The sequence below is a fragment of the Aedes albopictus genome, chromosome 2 (genome assembly GCF_035046485.1).
Source record: "Aedes albopictus strain Foshan chromosome 2, AalbF5, whole genome shotgun sequence".
NCBI classification, from domain to species: domain Eukaryota; kingdom Metazoa; phylum Arthropoda; class Insecta; order Diptera; family Culicidae; genus Aedes; species Aedes albopictus.
In genome coordinates, this window is record NC_085137.1 from 355232712 (window position 1) to 355255088 (window position 22377).

At 40.4% G+C, this 22377-nt stretch overlaps 1 protein-coding gene across 8 annotated transcripts in view; it reads left to right on the top strand.

Annotated features, from left to right (window-relative positions):
• Nucleotides 1-22377, top strand: part of LOC115263285 (tetraspanin-18) — a 174516-nt gene that overhangs the window by 148737 nt on the left and 3402 nt on the right. For all 8 annotated transcript variants that reach the window (XM_029866420.2, XM_062852785.1, XM_029866419.2 and 5 more), the window contains 2 exons: nt 231-359; nt 16596-16958. In XM_029866420.2, coding sequence (XP_029722280.1) covers nt 231-359; nt 16596-16958 — 492 coding nt within the window. The remainder of the gene's footprint in view (nt 1-230; nt 360-16595; nt 16959-22377) is intronic.

The window sequence follows — 22377 nt, forward strand, 5'->3', positions numbered from 1 at the left end:
ATCACTACACTGTGTAATGCAGACGTGAGTGAGTTCAAATTCAGACGAAAACCGCCACAGATGCCCGTAAACGGTTGTACACTTCGAGAGAATTACGAAATAACATCAACCTATGTCAAACGATCATGTCGCGTGCTTCATCATCATCGTTGTTTCCCCGTAGACCCATAGAGTTGTACGTTTTCATTAATTGCAGTGACCACTGACATTTTTGACTTTTTATGTTTCAGCACTTTACACAACCGGCGGTGATAGAACAATTGGCGTACTTTCTGATCGCCATCGGAGCGATCATGTTTTTCCTCAGCTTCCTCGGGTACTGCGGAGCGATACGGGAAAGCCAGTGCCTGCTGACTACGGTGAGTAATTAAATGATGGTAACATATTTACAGAAAAACTCAATGAAATGACAAAAATTGAAAATGCGATTCAAACTATTGTGACTAAAATAAACGCGACAAATGAAAAATTATATAAAAAATATTCAATTAAACTTTAAAATGGAATGATGCAAATGAAAAACAGTATCAACTATGATTAACTGAACAGGGGTGATACACAAATTATGTCACGCAAAAATCAGCCTTTTCAACCCCCCTCCCTCTATGTCACATTTTTTGTGTGGAGCTTCAATAATTTTTGTATGGATCGTCACGTTCAGCAAAACCCCCACTCTCCCCCTAAAACGTGACGTAATTTGTGCATAGTACATTTTATACTAAGTAACTGACAGAAAAGAGAAACCCTCGGCTATTGGTATCAGCTTTCCTTGGCTTGGGTCAGAGGTTGATTAGAGTCACGAAGAGGATCGTGGATAGCGTTATCCTAATGATAACCATTGACGCTCCTCTGTCGATAATTGGTAAAAAAACCTGTCGAAGCCCTCATTTATATTGCTTAGAAATCGAATTACAAGATGGTGACGCAGATCATGCATAGAAACTTGTTGCATGTTAAGTGATGGGAAAATCTGAGAAAATAGATTAGTGGTCGTGATATAATGCATGCACTTTCGAGGTTAGCTGACAGGCCTTGCAGCTACGGGCTTTGTCATTCGCTTTTTTAGGGGAACACCTTGATGAGCCGCTATTGAATTGTCAGTTTGACAGGTAGCCTCCACGACTTTTTGTTATGATAGACTATAGCATGCTCCTCGATTTTCTCGCTGTCGCTGTAGACCCAAGATATGGTCGACTGTCGAACTGATGGCAAGGCAGTTCACCTAAATGCGTATCAGTACATATTCTGGACAAGGTTATCCAGATTTGTGACCTACAACATACGACCTTGTGGTCCTCTGCCTCTTCATCGTAGGCACACGAACATAATGTGTCCCGTAATTTCTTCAAAACCGGAACAGTGAACATCCCTGGCAGGCCCCTACAGTTTCTGCGATAGCGCCATCCATTATTGTTGATTATCAGGGTTAACCCTCTAATACCCAAATTTTTGATTTTGATCTAAATATCATTTTTCGTCATCTAAAATCGATTTAAACATGTTTTGGACGATGATTCTTTTTAATTCTCGATTTCGTGAATTTCAGTTTTTGTTTTTTCTAACTTTTATTTTTAAACATCCCCAAACTTTTATATTTTTCCTGTAAGCCGATTTGGGGAACGGGTTTTTTTAGATGAAAACATTTTGAGATTTTATGATTATTGTTGAATTATAATTATTTTAAATTTTTTTCACAGAAAATTTTATGTTCCGTGTAATTTTAAGGAAAATAATTTTAGAGTGTATTCGATTTCCTTAAACTTTTAAACTAGGATAGAATGATTTGGGAAAAATTTAAAATATGTTAATTGTAGCGATTCAATACAAAATAAACAATGACTTCTAAAAGGTGACTAAAACATCAATTTTTCAACGATTTTTAAAAAATGTAAATACGCTTTAAAATACACCAAAAACTATTTTGAGGTGTACAGAACAGTCCTAAATATCAGCCAAAAATATAAAAAATTGATTTTCCACGAAACAAAAATTACCAAAATGCTCAAACTATACCCCGTCTAAAGGCGGGATTGGGTATTAGAGGGTTAATACAACCCTAGGATTCTCCTTCACATATTGTCCACACAACCGACGATTTTAACACTGACTTGGAACGTCAACCTTAACACCTTGTTGTACATGACATTTCATTTAACCGGACCCAAGATGGCACCTTACGGTGCTATGGATTACGGACGCAATTCCGACCCTCCGTGGTGTTGTAGCACTCGATTCTGAGAGTATTTTTTTAGAACCTTGTATAAGTATCAGCAGAACGTTACCCGAAACGTTGTAGCGCGCAGGAAATAGCCACGGAACTGGTGCTAATCTTACATCAAGCGTGATTAGCTTTGCCTTTGACCATGTCTCTACCATGCATCCGAGAAGACTCACTCGTTCAGGCATCTCTGTTTCGCAAATTTGAACATATCGAGAGCCTCTGCAATGGCTGCTTTTATGGCCAAGAGAGGATTCCGTACGGATCGGGCGCCATGCCCCTTAAGTTTGCCATCGGTGGCCATCTCTCCATTGCAAGCACCATCTGGCACCATCCCCAGGTAGAGCCTAGGATGAGCCCCCGCAACGCTAGATATTGCACTGTAACAGCCATCACACATCGCGTCTTTCATACCGGAACTCCAACATATGCAGTCGAAGCAGATCTTTTTCGGTACATCCCAGAAGGAATTCCCGGGGAATCCCGAAAGAAATTCCTAGAGAATCCTGGAAGGAGTTCTTGGAGAATCCCGGAAGGAATTCTATGAGAATCTCGGAAGGAATTCCTGGGGGAATCCAAGAAGGAATTCTTGGCCGAATCCTTGAAGGAATTCCAGGGGGAGTCCCGGGAGGAACTTTCATGGGCAACCAGGAAGGAATTCCCGGGAGAATTCCAGAAAGAATTGTCGGTGGAATCTCAGAAGGAATTCCGGAGGGATCGCCGAAGGAATCCTAGAAGAATCCCTAAGAGAATTCCTGGAGAATTCCTTGACAATTTTCCAAAGAAATTCCTTAAGAGATTTCTAGAGAAATCTTTGAATGATCTCTAGGAGGAACCCCTGACGGAACTCCCGATGGACTCATCTCTGAAAGTAGCTTCTGGGGGACCTTGTATTTTTTTTAGAAAATCTCTCGGTTCCATCAATCAGCATGTACTTTGGTTTTTGACGCATTCACTACCAGTCCGACCTTTGCTGCTTCGCGTGCTCTGCCACCGTTCCGAATATTCTGGCGATAATATCTATGTCGTTTGCGAAGCACACAAAATGACCGGATTTTGTGGAAATCGTACCCCAGCTGTTGAGCTCGGCTACACCTTCCAGAGCGATGTTGAATAGTTGACATGTGAGCCCATCACTTTGTCGCAGTTCGCGGCAAGATTCAAATGAATTGGATAATTCATCCGAACCCTTGCGCAGCCTTGCACACCGTCCATCGCTGCTTTGATACGTATAGTCAGCTTCCTAGGAAAGCTCTGTGCGGTCGATACTGTCGCCACTTTGGATTCGATGAACAGGTGATGTGTTGAGACCTGGTATTCACGGCATTTCTGGAGGATTTGCCGTACGGTGAAGATCTGGTCCGTTTTCGACCGGACGTCGATGAAGCCGGCTTGGTAACTTCCCACCAAATCATTCGTTTTAGATGACAGACGACGGAAAATAATCTGGGATAGCACTTTGTAGGCAGCATTCAAAATAGTGATCGCTCTGAAGTTCTCACATTCCAAATGGTCGCCATTCTTGTGAATGGGGCAGATTCTCCCTTCCTCCAACTTCTCCAATAGCTGTTCAGTTTCCCAGATCCTGACTATCAACCAGTGCAGAAAGCTGGCCCACTTTGTGTGCCCATCTTGATGGGTTTAGCTGTGATATCACCCTTACCAGCTGCTTTGTTGGTTTTGAGCTGATGAATGGCATCCTTAACTTCCATCAGCGTGGGAGTTGGTTCCTTTCCGTCCTCCGCTTCACTGGCGTCGTCGTTACCTCCGTTGCCGTGCTCTCCCGTGCCTACGTTCTCCACGCCATTCGGGTGCTGATCGAAGTGCTGCTGCCACCTTTCGTTCACCTCAGGTCCGTCCGTCAAGAGGCCTTCGCCCTTATATCTGCCCCCCCCCGGCCCCCCCTTAGATCCGGTCCTGAAAATCGCTCTGCACTTCTCGGCGAACCATTTGTTTTGTCGACCCCATTCCACGTACGCGATGGTGCTCTTGGTTGCGTCGTTGATGGCTGCTTTTACTGCAGTCTTTACCTTACCTTACCGATCAGGCTAAGGCCGGGGTGGCCTCTGCTGTACATAGTAGCCGTCTCCATTCCACTCGGTCCATGGCTGTTTGTCTCCAGTTCCGCACTCTGCGTAGGGTCCGCAGATCGTCCTCCACTTGGTCGACCCACCTAGCTAGCTGCGCACCACGTCTCCTTGTATCTGTCGGATGACTCTCGAGAACCATTTAAGTCGGGTTGCTATCCGACATCCTGATGACGTGACCTGTCCACCGTAGCCTCCCGATTTTCGCGGTGTGGACGATGGTTGGTTCTCCCAGCAGCTGATGCAGCTCGTGGTTCATTCGTCTTCTTCAAGTCCCGTCTTCCATCTGCACTCCGCCGTAGATGGTACGCAACACGTTCCCTTCGAAAACTCCATGGGCGCGTTGGTCCTCTGCACCTTCCATTCGAAAACTCCAAGGGCGCGTTGGTCCTCTGCACATAGGGCCCATGTTTCGTGCCCATAGAGAACTACCGGTCTAATCAGCGTTTTGTAGATATTTAACTTCGTGTTACGGCGAACTTTATTCGACCGTAGAGTTCGGCGGAGTCCAAAGTAAGCACGATTTCCTGCCACAATGCGCCTCTGAATTTCTCTGCTGGTGTCGTTGTCGTCGGTCACCAGTGAGCCCAAGTACACGAATTCTTCAACCGCCTCAATTTCATCACCGTCGATATGAATTCGGGGTGGTGGACGCGGAGGAATCACCGCCCTTTGCCATCATGTACTTTGTCTTCGACACATTAACGACAATCCGATTCGTCTGGCTTCACTCTTTAGTCGGATGTACGTTTCCGCCATCGTCTCAAATTTACGAGCTATAATATCAATATCATCAGCGAAACCAAGCAGCTGAACGGACTTCGTAAAAATCATTCCACTCATGTTTATCTCCGCTCTTCTTATTACACCTTCTAACGCAATGTTGAACAGCAAGCACGAAAGACCATCACTTTGCCGTAACCCTCTGCGAGATTCGAAGGGGCTCGAGTGTCCCTGATACTCGAACTACGCACATCACTCGATCCATCGTCGCCTTGATTAATCGTATCAGTTCATCCGGGAATCCGTATTCATGCATAATCTGCCATAGCTGTTTTCGATCGATTGTATCATACGCCGATTTGAAATCGATGAACAAGTGATGTGTGGGCACCTTGTATTCGCGGCATATCTGCAACACCTGGCGGATGGCGAACATCTGGTCCGTTGTAGCCTGATATTGCCCCACAAACTCTCTTGCAATCGGTGATAGACGGCGACATAAAATTTGAGAGAGTACCTTGTAGGCAGCGCTAAGTAGTGTGATCACGCGATAGTTCCCGTGTAGTGCAAAACGAGCCAATTCTACATACGCGACGAACGTGCTATCGTTCGTATCCCAACGCTTACGTTTGCAAATTAATTACAACAATGTATCGCTCGCCAAATCGATATGAGCATACGACGGTTCGATCGAGACGACGACGACGCGTCGTCCGCTGACCTAAGCATAAATCACTCCAGGAAACTTCCATAAGGTTCTATGTAAACACATTGTATGATATACTTTTGGCAGTCTGGCTGGCCCTATAAAAGGGGTCTTCCCAGGCCGAATAAATCAGTTCAATTTGGTCTTCGGACCTCAACGCATAACGTCGTTTTAATCGATATCACCGCCGAGTGTTGTAAAATAAGACACAGACCTACATGGCTGACCGTGCCAAGTGGCCGAACCTTCTCCGAGGAAAATTCTGTGACTGTGTGATTCGTTAAGGAACGCTTGCTGAAATTTTCAAAGTGATTGCGTAACTCGTGATGGGAAAACAACAGTCCAAAACAACATCAATCAGCGGCGACCCACAAGTGAATATAGTGAACCAGCTAGAAGATCACAGTATCCTGCATGAAGAACATGCCATAAAATTGTGGATCCTTCTTGCTCTTAATATTATACAACTATCTGTGACTGCCTACAAATGGCACGCAAAACACGTCAGGCGCAGAGCTTTCGAAAAAGGATGCAAATCCTCAGAAACATTAAGCAAAGTTTAAAACATTGACAAAGAAAAATAAAGTGAAATGAAGAAAAATCGTACCTCAAATGTGCAGGCTTACCATGGCCTAATATTAGAAGAAGTAAGCCGAAAAAGAGAAGAACTCGTAAGAAAATTCGGACCAAGAAATGAACAACAAGTAAAAGGTGCACCGACAAGTGAACAAAAACTAAAAAGTGTAATTGAAAAAGTAAAAACCACACAAAAATCTACTGGACAAAAAGTGAAAAAAGATGGTATTGAATATATACCACTAAACGTCAACCGTTCAGACGAAAACATGCGCCAGTGGGGCGCACGCGTAAAAATACCAGTGGATGAGGTTAAAATGCTGGCTATGCAACTGAAGGCAAGCATTAAACCTCGAGCAACAAAAATAAGATACCAACGACCTAGCGACAATAGGGGCCGTGCCAGCTGGGTGTCACCTGATCCTGCTCCGACTTCAAGATAAGGTAAAATTAAACATGGAAACCTCCTTCAATTTACCTCATAGAAGATTTTAATTAATTTCAATGGACGAATTTTTCCAAATAAATGAAATTTCTAATAAATATTTGGAAAGTTTGAAAAAGTACAACCGATTTTCAGAGGAAACGCGACTACAAAAGGTGAAATATTTAAGTGATTTGAAGAAAAGGCTTAAAAACATTCTAAAAACTAATAAAGATCTGCAAAATGAGGCAGTTATAAAAAAGGGTACAGAAATTTGTGGAAAAATCAACCAATCATTGACATTACTAAACGAGAACGAACAATTAGGAATTTCACGGACAGCACTAGAATCAGGGGTAGAAGAAAGTAAAGTAGAAGAAGCAGGAACAATCGAAAAAGAAGAAGAAGAAGAAGTAGAAGAAGAAGACAGAGTAGAAGGGGAAAAAGAAGAGTTAGAAGAAGAATATCAGGAGGAAGAAATGGCTAATATTATTGAAACAATCAAAACAATTTGATTCCATCATACGATGGATCAAATGATAATTTATCAAGCTTTATCTCTGCTCTTAAAGCAGGAAAGACAATTCTGACTAATGATAATACCGTTGCAGCCGTACAGGTAGTACTATCGAAACTATCTGGAAAAGCAAGAGCAGCAGTAGGTGAAAATCCACGAAATTTCGATGAGATAATCAATGAATTAGAAGCAAAATGTACATCAAAAACATCACCTGATGTTTTTGTTGCAAAGCTTCAAGATTTGAAACAAATAGGAGACATTAACAAATTTACAAATAGCGTCGAGAAACTCACTCAGCAGCTCGAAAGAGCATACATTGCTGAGAAAATACCAGTTGATACAGCCCAAAAAATGGCAATTAAACAAGGGGTAAAAGCTCTTTACACAGGAGTGAAAAACCCAGAAACAAAAATCTTATTAAAGGCAGCAGAATTTAAAACCTTGTCTGCGGCCATCGAGAAAACTGTAGAAAATGAGAAAAGTTCTTCTAATGCCAACCACTCTCAACTGATGTTTGTCCAACGAGGTCAAGTACATCGTGGACACATCAGAGGAGATAGAAGTTTTTTCGACAGAGGCCACTATAGAGGAAACAGAGGTAACTATCGTGGAAATTTCAGAGGCAATTCTCGTGGAAATTTCCAAGGCCGATATCAAAACCGAGGACATAGTGCAAATTTCTATTCTTCACGTGGTAGAAGACCATATAGAGGACATTCTCAGTCCCGTATTTATTATACGAACAGTGAAAGTGGTCAGACACCTCAGTTACCCCAACAAGCAACAAACGCTCCACAACCAACAACGCAACATCAAAACAATCAACAGCCACAAAATTTTTTAGGCCAAATTCAACGCTTTTCACAATAAACCCATCAGCATCAAATTTCATAAAGGCACATATTGGAATATCAAATTCTACATGTACCTTTATGGTCGATTCAGGTGCTGACGTTTCTATATTCAAATTAAATAATATATTGCATGATCAACTGATAAATCGAGATCGAAGATGTATGATCTCTGGAATATCAGAAAATAAAATTGAAACTGTTGCATCAGCTGTGACACAACTAACATTCCAAAATACCATTACATTGGAACATGAGTTTCAAATAGTTGAAGAAAATTTTCCAATATTTACTGATGGGATATTGGGACGAGACTTTTTAACTGCATTTAAATGCAGTATTGATTATGAATCCTGGATTTTGAACATTCGATGCAATAATGAGGAAGTTAACATTCCCATTGAAGACAACTTCAATGGAGGATTCATACTTCCTGAACGTTGCGAAGTTGTAAGAAAAATAAATGATTTAAATTTGAATGAAGATATGTTAGTGTGTGCCGAAGAAATCCAACCAGGGATTTTCTGTGGCAATACATTGACGTCACCATCAACAAAATACGTTAAATTTATAAATACTACTGATAAAGCAGTACTTATAAAAGATTTTAAGCCTATGATGAAACCTCTGAAGAATTTTATCGTAGCAAATGTCAATAAAAACGGTAATATTTCCGACCGAACTGATCAAATAAGATCAAAAATTAATGTTTCAGAACTACCAGCATCAGCCAAGGAACCTTTTGAAAATTTAATTCACGAATACAATGATATTTTTGCGTTAGGAGAAGATAACCTCACTACTAACAACTTCTATTCACAAAATATAGAACTTTCAGATAACGTGCCTGTATACATCCCAAATTATAGGAATATACACGCGCACAATGAGGAGATTGAATCTCAAGTCCAAAATTTGTTGAAAAATGATGTGATTGAACACTCAGTCTCGGCTTACAATTCACCAATTCTGTTGGTACCCAAAAAGTCGAGCAGCAGTGAGAAAAAATGAAGACTAGTTGTCGATTTCAGACAGCTGAATAAAAAAATTTTGGCTGACAGATTTCCCCTACCTAGAATCGATACTATTTTGGATCAACTAGGTAGAGCTAAATACTTCAGTACTCTGGATTTGATGGCAGGATTTCATCAAATTCCTCTAGATTTTGATTCCAGAAAATATACGGCATTTTCAACACCCTCTGGGCATTATGCTTTTACGCGCTTACCATTTGGACTCAATATAAGCCCAAATAGTTTCCAGCGCATGATGACGATTGCCATGGCAGGTTTAACACCTGAATGTGCATTCGTATACATTGATGATATAGTTGTCATAGGAAAATGAAAGTCAGACGCTAGAGTTTGCTCTTTCAGAGATGAATAAAATATTGGAAAATAGAAAAATTGCAATGTCGACACAAGAAGATATTTTAAAACATATACCACTACAAGATTTTAAACGGATCGCTCTAGACGTCATCCGTAAATTCGAACTAATACTATATCGCCCTCCGAAAGAATTGACGAATTCTGAAGAGATCAATAACATCCTACATGACTTCCATATGACTCCAACAGGTGGTCATATTGGACAAAACCGGCTTTATCTCAAACTCAGAGACCTTTACTTTTGGAAAGGCATGAGAAGTTCGATTACGAAGTTTGTAAAGGCCTGCAAACTTTGTAAAATGAACAAAGTAACAAAACGGACAAAAGAAGAATCTTTGGTAACAACTACACCTTGTAAACCATTCGATATTATCTCGATTGACACAGTAGGTCCGTTACCAAGAACTGCGAAAAACAATCGTTATTGCATAACATTGCAAGACGATTTAACCAAATATGTTGTAATTATACCATTAGAAAATAAGGAAGCTGATACCATTGCGAAAGCTTTGGTGCAGAATTTTATACTTATCTATGGATCATTTTTAGAGTTAAAATCTGACCAAGGTACAGAGTTCAAGAACGAAGTACTTAAGCAGATTAGTAAAATACTTAATTTTAAACAAACATTCTCAACTGCTTACCATCCACAATCCATTGGAGCACTAGAAAGAAATCATAGGTGTTTAAACGAATACCTACGAAATTTTTCCAACGTACACCACAATGATTGGGATGAGTGGACTAAATTTTATGAATTTACCTATAACACTACTGCTCACACCGATACCGAATATACACCTTTTGAACTTGTATTCGGTAGAAAAGCCAAACTTCCTCAGGATATGCAAAAAGTTACACCAGAACCGATATATAATTTGGACGAATACTACACAGAGTTAAAATTCAAACTGCAAAAATCAAGCGAAATAGCTAGGAAAATTTTAATAGAACAAAAAATCAAACGAACACAAAATTTGAATAATAACTTAAATCCAATAGATGTTTCTGTAGGAGATTTGGTGTATTTATCAAACGAAAATAGGAAAAAGCTTGAGCCACATTTTATAGGTCCATTCAAAATTAAAGAAGTTGACAATATACATTGTAAAATAATCGATATTTCCAACAAAAAAGAAATACAAGTACATAAAAACCGAATCATAAAAATGTAACAAAATATATTGTAAAAGATTCTTTAAGTGATGCTTGATCAGAATAGCTACGCCATTCTTCTGAAAAAGGGGAAAGGTGTAGTGCAAAACGAGCCAATTCTACATACGCGACGAACGTGCTATCGTTCGTATCCCAACGCTTACGTTTGCAAATTAATTACAACAATGTATCGCTCGCCAAATCGATATGAGCATACGACGGTTCGATCGAGACGACGACGACGCGTCGTCCGCTGACCTAAGCATAAATCACTCCAGGAAACTTCCATAAGGTTCTATGTAAACACATTGTATGATATACTTTTGGCAGTCTGGCTGGCCCTATAAAAGGGGTCTTCCCAGGCCGAATAAATCAGTTCAATTTGGTCTTCGGACCTCAACGCATAACGTCGTTTTAATCGATATCACCGCCGAGTGTTGTAAAATAAGACACAGACCTACACCCGCAATCCAACTTTTCGACATTTTTGTAGATGGGACACACGGTACCTTCCATCCACTCCTCCGGTAATACTTCCTCCTCCCATATCTTGGTAATGACCCAGCGTAGTGCTCTCACCAGTGCTTCTCCACCGTGTTTTAGTAACTCACTTGGTAGTTGATCTGTTCCAGCGGCTTTGTTGTTTTTCAACCGACTAACCTCCTCTTCAATCTCTTGGAGGTAGGGGGCTGGAAATCTTTCGTCCTGTGCACGTACTCCAAGATCTGTTACCACGCCACCTTCGGTGCTTGCAACGTCGCCATTGAGGTGCTCATCGTAATGCTGTCGCCACCTCTCGACCACCTCACGCTCGCTCGTGAGAATATTCCCGTGATTATCTCGGCACATGTCGGCTTGCGGCACAAAACCTCTGCGGTTCAGCTTCTCGTAGAACTATCGTGTGTCTTTAGCGCGGTACAGCTCTTCCATCGCTTCGCGATCTCGTTCTTCCTGCTGGCGCTTCTTCCTCCGGAATACTGAGCTCCGACTGTTCCGCGCCTGTCTGTAGCGTGTCTCATTTGCTCTCGTACGGTATTGCTGCATTCTCGCCCATGCTGCATTCTTCTCGTTTTTCAACTGTTCACATTCGCCGTCGTACCAGTCGTTTCTGTGATTCGGAGTCGCGAAACCTAGTGCTGTAGCCGAGGTACTACCTATGGCGGATCGGATGTCCCTCCAGCCATCTTTAAGTGTAGCTGCGCCAAGCTGCTCTTCCGTAGGGCCACTGCCAACTGCTGCGCGTAGTCTTGAGCCACTTCTACGTTACGAAGTTGCTCGATGTTGAGCCGCGGCGTTCGACTTCGACGAGTGGTGATAACTGTCGAAAGTTTTGAGCGCATGCATACAGCGACTAAGTAGTGATCCGAATCTATATTCGCACTGCGGTATGTGCGGACATTGGATATATCCTAGAAGAATATACCGTCGATTAGAACGTGGTCGATTTGATTTTCTGTCGGGTGATCTCCAGGTGGCGTTGTGGATATCTTTGCGGGGGAAGAAGGTGCTTCGGACATTTCGGTACATTTCGGACGGTCGGTCCATTTCCTCCCTTCCTACCTGCGCGTTCATGTCGCCGACAACGATTTTCGCGTCACGCGGCGAGCAACCATCGTATCCCAAGTAACAATTTAAATTCCTTTTAGATTTGTTTATTTTTATGGAAGCTTTATCATAGCATGAAGAATTCATGAAACATTTATAGTTGTTTTTATCAAGTGAAAATAATCTCCGTTCGTATGCGGTTTTTAAGTTTTCTTCAAGTTAATTTTGAAAACTGCGCATAAAACATTGATTCCCTAAGGCATTTGATCTTATTATGAGTTTTAAGACGTATTTGAAGTGATTTTCAATACATTACATCAACAAACTTTATTAAAAGTTTATGCTTCGTTTATTCAAGTACAATTCATCTGAGTTATTCTCCTTTAAAAACTTCTTAAAGCTTTCAATTCTTGAGCTAGAGCCACTAGTCTAGAACAAAAACTGAGCGGAATAATAAAATCTTAGTAATTCAAATAATAAATTATGCAATAAATTGGCTTTTTTATGCAAATATAAACACTCAAACATTTTTGCTCACTGTTAATTTTGCCGTTTTGGTGCTCAAAAGTAATCATATCGACGAAATATTCATTTTAAAGCCAATAAAAAATGCGAGTAGCTTGCTGATGTCGTCCAACCTTCAGCCAGTTACTCGCACAGGCCACAGCAGCTTGAATCGAAACTAAAATGCGTATGCTAAATAGTGTAATATGTACTAGTAAGTTTTAGAAATGCACTTATTAAATAGACGAAATTATAATAGAATAGGCAGTTCCTGAAGCAAAATGTACAGAAACAACTTTCTAGCTCCAAAAAGGTAAACAAACAATTGTCAAAAGCTGTTACTCTTGAATAAAACGAATAAGTTTCATTTAAGACGAACAAATCTGCCTTAAGATCATCACTAGTAAAAACAATCTTCAATAAATGCTGTAGATTTCATGCAAGGTGACTTGGTTCCATCATTGTTTTGAGGTGGTTTGGATTAAAGGTAATAACAATTGATGGTGGCTGCATGAGTTTTGTTCGCCTGGAACGGCAGCCATGTTTAGAAAGAATTGAAAAAGTGGCGTAGCCTTTTGTGTTTACAGGAAATTTATGTCTTCGTATATTAATGAATGATATTATTTTTGAGGCGCTTTGTTATTTTCGTATGTTTTGGGTGGCATATCAACGACAAAGTGGGTATGGCACGGAAAATTTTGATTCCCTGTCATCAATGATCTGTCAGGCAATTTTGATGCATTAGCCATTTCAATTTGATGAAAATTAATTCGCAGTTCAATTAACATTTCATCCATGAAACAAAACTAGTTCGCATCTGCATAATGCTGAGGTAAAAAATTTCATTTATCATGCACTACTAGCATTTTTGAGAAAGACAGCTAAAAGATCAACATGCTTCAAGCTATTCTTGTTAAAGTTTTATGAAGTTCTTATAACCAATCATCAGTGTTAGTACATAAATACAACTAGTTTCAAAGCAGTCTTCAAAACCAGTCTCGAAGATCTCCTGAAAAGTGGGCCAGATTAGTCTTATGGATAGTTTATACCTATTTTATCTCGAATTTGCAGAACAAAGAGCTTTATAGCTAAGTTTTATTATTCAATCTTAGAAATTACTTCAGGATTGCCACAAAAGTATAATTGTTACTTGGGATGTTTGCTCTAACTGCGCGTCATCAGGTCTTCCTTCGTGTGGGCAGTGGACGTTGATGATGCTGTAGTTGAAGAAACGGGCTTTAACTCTCAACTTTACTGCACTCCAGCAGTCCTTCAAAGGGGCCACATCGAGCTCGCCCTCGTCTGGCAACGCTGTCGCGAGATTCTGCTCGTATGTAGCATACTGAAGTGACATCCGGTTACTAGGTTGTACCGAGGTGGTCGCCGGTACCGTACATTTTTGATGACGGAGTATTTTTGGCGCAGTTTGACGATCACCAGGTAGTGGTCGTAGTCGATGTTAGCGCCACCATAGGTCCTGACGTCGATGATGTTGGAGAAGTGTCGTTCGTCAATCAGAACGTGGTTGATTTGTCTGCTGTAGTGATCTCTACGTGTAACGATAAAAGAGTATGTGTTGGCAAAGGTTCTACATATGGCCATGTATATGAAAGCGACGAAATCGATGAGTCGTTGGCCGTTTACGTTCATCTGCATCTGGTGGGTACGGAATTTTCCAAACGTCGATCTGAATTCCTACCCCTGGTCTACCATAGGAGTTAGATCTCCTATGATGAAGATCATAGGCTGGGCGCTCGATTTGCGGGTAGAATGCGTCCTTGCCATCATTAGTGCTCCAGGGCCGGACTTCAACTCCTTACCTGCAGGAAGACCATAGCGTACAGTTGAACTTAGAGTCCTACTCTGGCACTCGGACGTCGATCAGCCGCCTCTAACTTGGGATTCAGATCAGACGCTGTTGTGAGCCTCTCCTCTCGGAGAATAGACGCTCGGGTTTTCAGAAGCAAGCGCCCGCAACATCCCCTATCAGACCAAAGTTCGCACTGGGGTTGATTACCCGATCTTCCCTAAGGTTGTTCGCAGTCCGGCCGGTGCCACGTGGAGGTAGGGATAGGGAGTTGCTGGGCAGAGGCTAATGGATCTCAATGGGGCCTAAATTGCGTGAAATACACAGCCGGAATGTGGCCCGAGCTCTGTTCATCTCAGATGTGTTAACATCAAGGATCGATTGCCCGGTTTTGCTGACCAATATCCAACTGCATGTGCAAAGTAGAGCTCTACGAAATCACCGGTTTTTGGAAATTCCTGTCCGTCACACGAACTATGCCCCTTACGGGTCCCTTGGTGGCCTTCTTAGACTTTTCAATAGGATTGCTGACGGTTTGGACTTTCACCTGTCAAGGGCAGTACTTAGGAATAATTTTAAATTGATTTTATGTAGATCCAATATCATTAGGGCATAAGTTAGCCTGTTGATAGTAAAAACAAATAAACAGATAAACTTGAAAAACTACCACAATATCAAGTTGCCCATAGCCTTTACCATGGCTTTTGTACATATAATCATGTATCTATTTTTGTACATAATAATATTCTTTGGCTTCGTCTAGTTTTCTCGGCCTTATAAAGTGTCAAAATTACCTATTACGGTATATTTTAGTTTGAAAACATTTTAAGCTGAAGCACGCTTTTATCGCTTGTCTTGGACTTCAGAATTTAAATTTAATTCACTAAACATCAAAATTGCAAACCAAGTTCATGATACATTTAAGGCTAACAGGCCTAAAACTAAACAAGAACTTCCAACCTACAAGATTTCCGTGAGTACATTTGCCCCCCCGGCTTAAATGGTCCCAATTGTTGACAAGCGTTTCAACTTGTTGCAACATGAACTGGCCATTAAGAAATAGTTTCCTCCAATAAATTTGCCGCAATCTGCCGAGTCTGCTCTTGCATCAACTCACCGCAACCAACAGACGTACTACCTAACCATACACGTTTGTCTATTTGTCTAAATCTAAGCATTTTATCGGTACATTTTCCACTCAATTCAAATTCGAGCAACCAAGAGACATGCATGCTGCTAGTTGTTCGCAAACATTACTCTCGAGCAAGCACGTGCTTGGCCAGAGCACTTTTCCGCCAATTGAATCTGAGCGGTTGGTACACGACTAGTGGATAGAGAAGCAGTATTCTCTCCAGAGCTGCGATTTTTGGGCACACCCTAAAATGAAACAACACAGGCTTGTGTGCAATGTACACAGGCTTGTGTACAATGTACACAGATTTGTGTACTACTAGATCAGCCTCCACCCCTGTGTCAAATGTACACAGTCACTTTTCTGGCTCTAGCGCTGGTATGGGAGCAAAGTTCATAACTAATTTTCTCTGATTATCAGGAATCGATCAGTGCAAAAATAATTGTTAATTTTGTTTTCATGCCAGCGCTGGAGCCGGAAAAGTATCTGTGTACATTTGACACAGCGGTGAGGCTGATCTAGTAGTACACAAATCTGTGTAACTTCTGTAACCGTGCATGCACGACCGGAGTGAACTGGCTCATATATGAAATTGGTGTAACTGATATACTGTCACTGGTAATATTTTATTTCCCAGCAAGCATTTAAACCATGTCACAATTGCTGTTCATAAATTTTCATCAAAATTAATAAATTCAAACCATTTTCAATGGTCAATTTGAGAAATAGATGTAACAAGTAGCGAGACCTCGAGCGGTAGCTCTGCAAGATGAACTCAGCACAGCATGAAAACAGCAACAAACTCGTCGAACTGGAACCGTTTTGAGCAATGTCTCTAAACTACCGAAAAATGCTGTTTGTTATGTAACCACGTTGGCAGAATTTCCAGCAACTAGCCAGAGCGATGTAGATTAATCTCCTCATGTGTATCTGTTCTCTCATTTCTGATCTTCCAGTATGGGCTGTTCCTGATAGTGATATTGATTCTGGAGGTGACTGCGTGTGGCCTAGCAGCTGCCTACAAGGAGAGCGCCAAGACGGAAACGAAAAACTACTTGCAGACCACCATTTCCAAGTACTACTCGAGCAACGATCGCAACCAGTCCGATGCAGTCACGTTGATGTGGAACTATCTGATGTCCGAGATGCACTGCTGCGGGGTTGACGATTATCGGGACTTCAACCTGTCGGACAAGTGGAACGAGAGCAAGGGCAGCCGGGTCATCCCGGAGGCGTGCTGTATGCAGACGACGCTGTTCGATCTGCTGGACAAAAATTGTCCCTACTCGCCGTCGGATAGCAATAGCTACTACAAGAAGGTAAGATTCGATGATATGATCAATTTTGAATGTGCTTTGTTTTTTTTTCAATTTCAAATTCAGTTTTTGAAGATGGAAATTTCTGGGATTTCAACCGGACTATTTTTGATGCATTCTACATGTGGAAATATGAAGAAATCCAAAACCTTTCGGGTGATGGGCCAGTGGTGTAGTCAGGAGGGGTCCTCAAAGGGGCAAATTAAGCAAAATATAACATTATTGAAAATGCTCAAACGTCATCAAAATGCAAATTTCAAAATGTATTGTAGTATTGCTGGTTGCTTTCAAATATGGATTTTTGATGCAATTCGCCTATGGCACTATTTTTGTGCTCCAGCAGGGTTGCCGACATTAATTTCACAAACTTCACATTTCACAAACTTTTTCCACTGATATAAACCCACAAACCTGCATAACTGACCACCCGGTAACGACTTTGGGGAGAAACAAAGAAAGTCGAGCCGTAGTGTTGACAGATGGATGAATATCAAAACAAAATCGAGGAAGAATCAGGCGAATCACACCCACGTGCTAATCTGTGACATTTCTCGACGTCAAAATGCTGTCAGACAGGCCGGTTGCACTTATCGTCACACTTTTCAACCGTCACACTTTCATACTGTGCAGTTCGATTTAGTATGAACAGTGCAATAAAAACAGGCAGAATATGCATGAATACATGATTTTGTATCAAATTTAATTTACCGTTGGCGTTGCCAGGGTAAGAAACAGTTGAAGTTATTTTAATAAAAATGTATCACCTTGTTTATCACCCATCCCACCCTGACAACGCCTATGATAAATTAAATTTATTATGAAATCATGTATTCATGCATATTCTGCCTGTTTCTACTGCAATACATTTTGAAATTTGCATTTTAATGACGTTTGAGCATTTTCAATTACATAAGTTATATTTTGCCCCTTTGAAGGCCCCTCCTGACTACGCCACTGGCCCATCACCCAAAAGGCTTTGGATTTATTCATATTTCCACATCTAGAATGCAACAAAAATAGTTCGGTTGAAATCCCCGGGGGACACCATCGTAACCTTCCCTTGTAAGTTTCAAACCTGTGATAAGCTACTCTGCCCATATTCGCATAAGTGACGTAAGCGCCACTGTAGTTTTCAACTCACTTTTAAAATTTTAAAAATGAATAACGGAAAGTATAAGAATTTTTTTCACGTTGACATCTAGCTAGGGATTAGATCTTGTGCTATATTGAATACAACTGGTCACAATTATGCACATGTAATAGACATTAGGTTGTGAATGCTGACATTGTCAATGGTGGTAACGTCAACTATGCGATCATGGGCAGTACTTTAGTGTCAGCTATTTTACAATAAGGCGTAGATCGGGATCAAGGACCACAAGAATCTCTCAATAAGCGCTGAAAATGCTAGGATGAAGTGCAAATGTTTTTTTTTTTTGAATTATTTCAAGTATCTCCAATACCTATATAGAATGTTGGAAAAATAGTGGTTTCCAATCCACGGTCATGGGCCTCGCAAAAGCCTCAAGAACCGTAAGTGTTACGAAAAAATGAGGATGTTTTTCAGATTCTATGCCTTAATAGGACCTACTTAACTATAGCCCAGAGGTTTCCAATGTGAGGCTACGGTTCACGGAAATTTTCCAAGCACCGAAAGTGGTGCAAATGTTTTTCGGATTGTTCATCTCAAGCAGATGCATTACAAACATCAGTGGTTTCAAAGTATGTCCACGGGCGACGCGAAATTCTCAAGAATCATACATTTGAGGATTAAATGAAAGTAATTTTTTAAATCTGCGCCTTACGGAGCACTATTTACAAGATAGTTGTGTTGCAAAACTCAAAGGCTCTCAATCTGGGGTCACGGCCACAAGAGTTTCTCAAGAACCGAAGGTGCAAGGAAAAAGTACACATGTTATTCGGATTGCTCAACTCAAGGATATAGATGTATTGCAAATTCCCGGGATTATCAATTTGTGGTCACGGGTTACGCGAGTTTCTGATGAACGGAATGTGGGAAAACGAAATGAAATTGTTTTACGGAATTATAGCTTCAGGGAGCACTTATTTAGTTGTGTGTCAAAGCTCAGTGGTTCTCAATATGGAGTCACGAGCCACGTGAATTTCTGAAGATCCAAAAGAGATGTGCCAAGTTTTTCTAGATTTTGCTTACCAAGCAGGATACCAAGAAAAACTAATAACAATAGAGCAATAACCTTTCACGCTGTATTAAAACCACTAAAAATTGCATTTTCCCTCCAATCACTTCTTCGAATTTTCCATAAATAAATCTGATTTTTCCATAATAAATAAAAAAAATAACAATTATAAAATATCTAAAAAGCAATAAAAAAAATCAGAAATTGCAATTGTTTATGAATTGTTTGTTATTTATTAAACTAAAGCCTCTTTTTATGCATGTTATAATTCATGCACGTTGTTTATGTACCAGGAGATCTCAGGAGGATCTGTACACCGTGTCCAATAAGTTCTCATACAAAATCAAATTCAATTCATTTCACTTCTGTAATTAGGATTTTTAAAGTAAATATATTTTTTGTAACGCCAACTAACATACACCAAATACTGCATATGTTTCGGAACTAACTGTCCTTTATCCTTCTCTGCTGATAGCTTATGTGTCGTAAGTCCATTTCAGCTGGCACGCTCGCCATTTCATTGGTAATTCGTCGTATTTTAACGAGTCATGGTTTTGAGTTGAAACAAATTAGGATCCTATCCTCCCCATTGCTAGTAGCAACCATGACCAGAAGAGAAAAAATATAAGATCCTGTATTGGTAAAGTACGCAGCCGTTTTATTTTGTACAAAATAAAACTTAAATTAAACAAAAATATCAATCCACCTGTTTCAATGACATTTGTTGTGTTAAAGAAGCATGGGTGCATGTTATCTGGTTGATTCACACCATTCTCACTTATAAAACATGCTTGTATTCCTATTGTGGTAAATTTAGTCCAAAATTTACGTTTTCTGATGTTTATCTTTGAAATAACGGTTACTTTCATGAAAACTAGCCCAAGTTGAGATTACTTTCAAATGTCTTACCATATCATCACTAAAACTCTATTGTTTTAGCCTAAGTATATCCATTTGGTACATAACTTGAGATACAAACTCAAAATTTATCTTTTTAGACTTTATTTCGCTACCGTATAATGAAAAACTTTTCGGATATTTTTCTTGCGTGCCGGAGAAAACGGATTTCAGAAAACAGAAGTGTACTGCTAGGCTTATATGAACAAATAGAAAATAAAGTTATTCTAAACCGTATGCTTTATTTAATCAGTATTATGTGGCCTTTCAATACATGTATTCATTTTCAAAATATGAATCACATATGCGAAATAAAATGATACTTTCTAAATTTGCATTTTGTATGAGAACTTATTGGACACGGTGTAGAGGCGTTACAGGTAGGCTTTCGGGGTTTCCGAAGGTCTCAAGTGCGTTACATGGGGGTCCGAGGGGGTTTGAGGGGGATTTCAGAGGCATTTCAGGAAGTTTCAGAGCATTTTCAACAGGGTTCAGAGACGTTACGGAGGCGTTTTAGCGGATTTCGGAGGGTCTCAGGTGCGTCCGAGGGGAATTTCAGAGGTTCTTAGGTGCGTTACAAGGGGTCGAGAGAGTTTTAGGGAGAATTTCGGAGCCATTTGATGGAGTTTCAGAGCATTTTCAGCAGGTTTCGAAATTCCTAAGAGCATCACTTCAATCAAATAACAGAGTTTTACTAAATAACAAACGTGCTTCATGGAATACGAAAACAAACATGCTAAATATTCCGGATATGCCAGAGCCAGTTCCAGCAGGGAAAGAGGAGGATTTTCTTGAACCCTGGTGCTAAACAATAGAGTCTAAAGTAGCTCTTAATTTACGAATTTTCACATGTATTCAATTCAAACAAAAGTCATGCTATAGTAGCAAAATACCTGTGATTTCTTTCAGGGTCACCTTTAAAAATTCTTCTAGGTGTTTCTTCAGGAATTCCTCAAGGGTCTTCTACAGTAATTTCACCATCTTCAATTTCTCCATGGACGTCTTGCGGGGTTCCGATAGTGGTTGTTTCAGGGCTTGTTCCAAGAAATTCCTCCCATGATTCCTTCAGAAATTCTTACTGATATTTCTGCAAGAATTCATCGAAGAGTTATTCCTAGGAAAATGAACTAGATAATGAAAAAAGAATTCAGAAATTTTCAGCGATTCCATCATGGATTTCACCAGATATTCTTTCAAGAAAAAATCACATATTCGTCCGGGAATTTCTTCTAGAATATTTTTAGAGGTTTCTTCCAGTGATTTTGTAAGGATTCCCTCAGGAGTTTCTCCGAGAATCCCCGAAAAAAAAATATCAGAGTTCCTTTTAGGTATTTCTGCAAGTATTCCTCTTCTAGAGTTTTCTTCAGGGATTTCTCTATATAGTCATTCAAGAATTCCACTAGATATTGCTCCAAAAATTCCATCTGGCATCATTCAAGGTATTTCTGCAGGAATTTCTTCCAGGATTTCTGTCAGAAAACCAACAATTCTTCAAAATTGATCGAGGAATTCTTTCTAAACTTTCTACAAAAAAAATCCTTTAGAAGTTCATCCAAGACTTCCTTCAATATTTTTTACAGAAATTACGGCAGACATGGATTTCTTCAGGTATTTTCCAAGGATGTGTAAGGAATGTCTTCCATAAATTCTTTTAAAAACCCTTCTGGGGATTTCCTAAGGGATTTCTTATGAGATTACTACTGGGATTCCTTCTGGGGCTCCTTCAGAAATTCCTCTAGTTATTTCTCCTAGGATTCCCTGCGGGATTCACTTGGGAATTCCATATGGGATTTTTTTTTCAGGAACAGCTCCAGGATTTTCAAAAAAAAATCCTCCAATGGGTCATCTAGGAACTCTTGTTGGGATTCCTTCAGGAACTCCTCCAGAATTCATTTAGGAATTACTCCAGGAATTGTTTAGAGTTTCCCTTAGAAATTCCTCTTGGGATTGATTCCTTCAGAGATTCCTCCAGGAATTCCTCTAGGGATTCCTCCAGGAATTCTTCCAGGGATTTCTCCAGGAATTTCTTCAGGGGTTTATCCAGGAATTACTCCAGGGATTCCTGAAGGAAATCCTCCAGGCATTATTGTAGTAATTATGCCATGAATTCCTTCAGGAAATACTCCAGGATTTGCTAAAGGAATAACAACACAAATTGCTCCAGGAAGTCCTCAAGGAATTCCTCCAGGAATTTACCCAGCAATTCCTCAAGGCATTCCTTCAGAATTTCCTCCAGGCATTGCTTCAGAATTTCCTCCAGGCATTTCCTGCGGGAATTATTTCAAATGTTCCTCCAAGAATTCCTCCAGAATTTTGTTTCTATGAATTCCTCCAAGAATTCCTCAAGGGATTTTTTCAGAAATTTC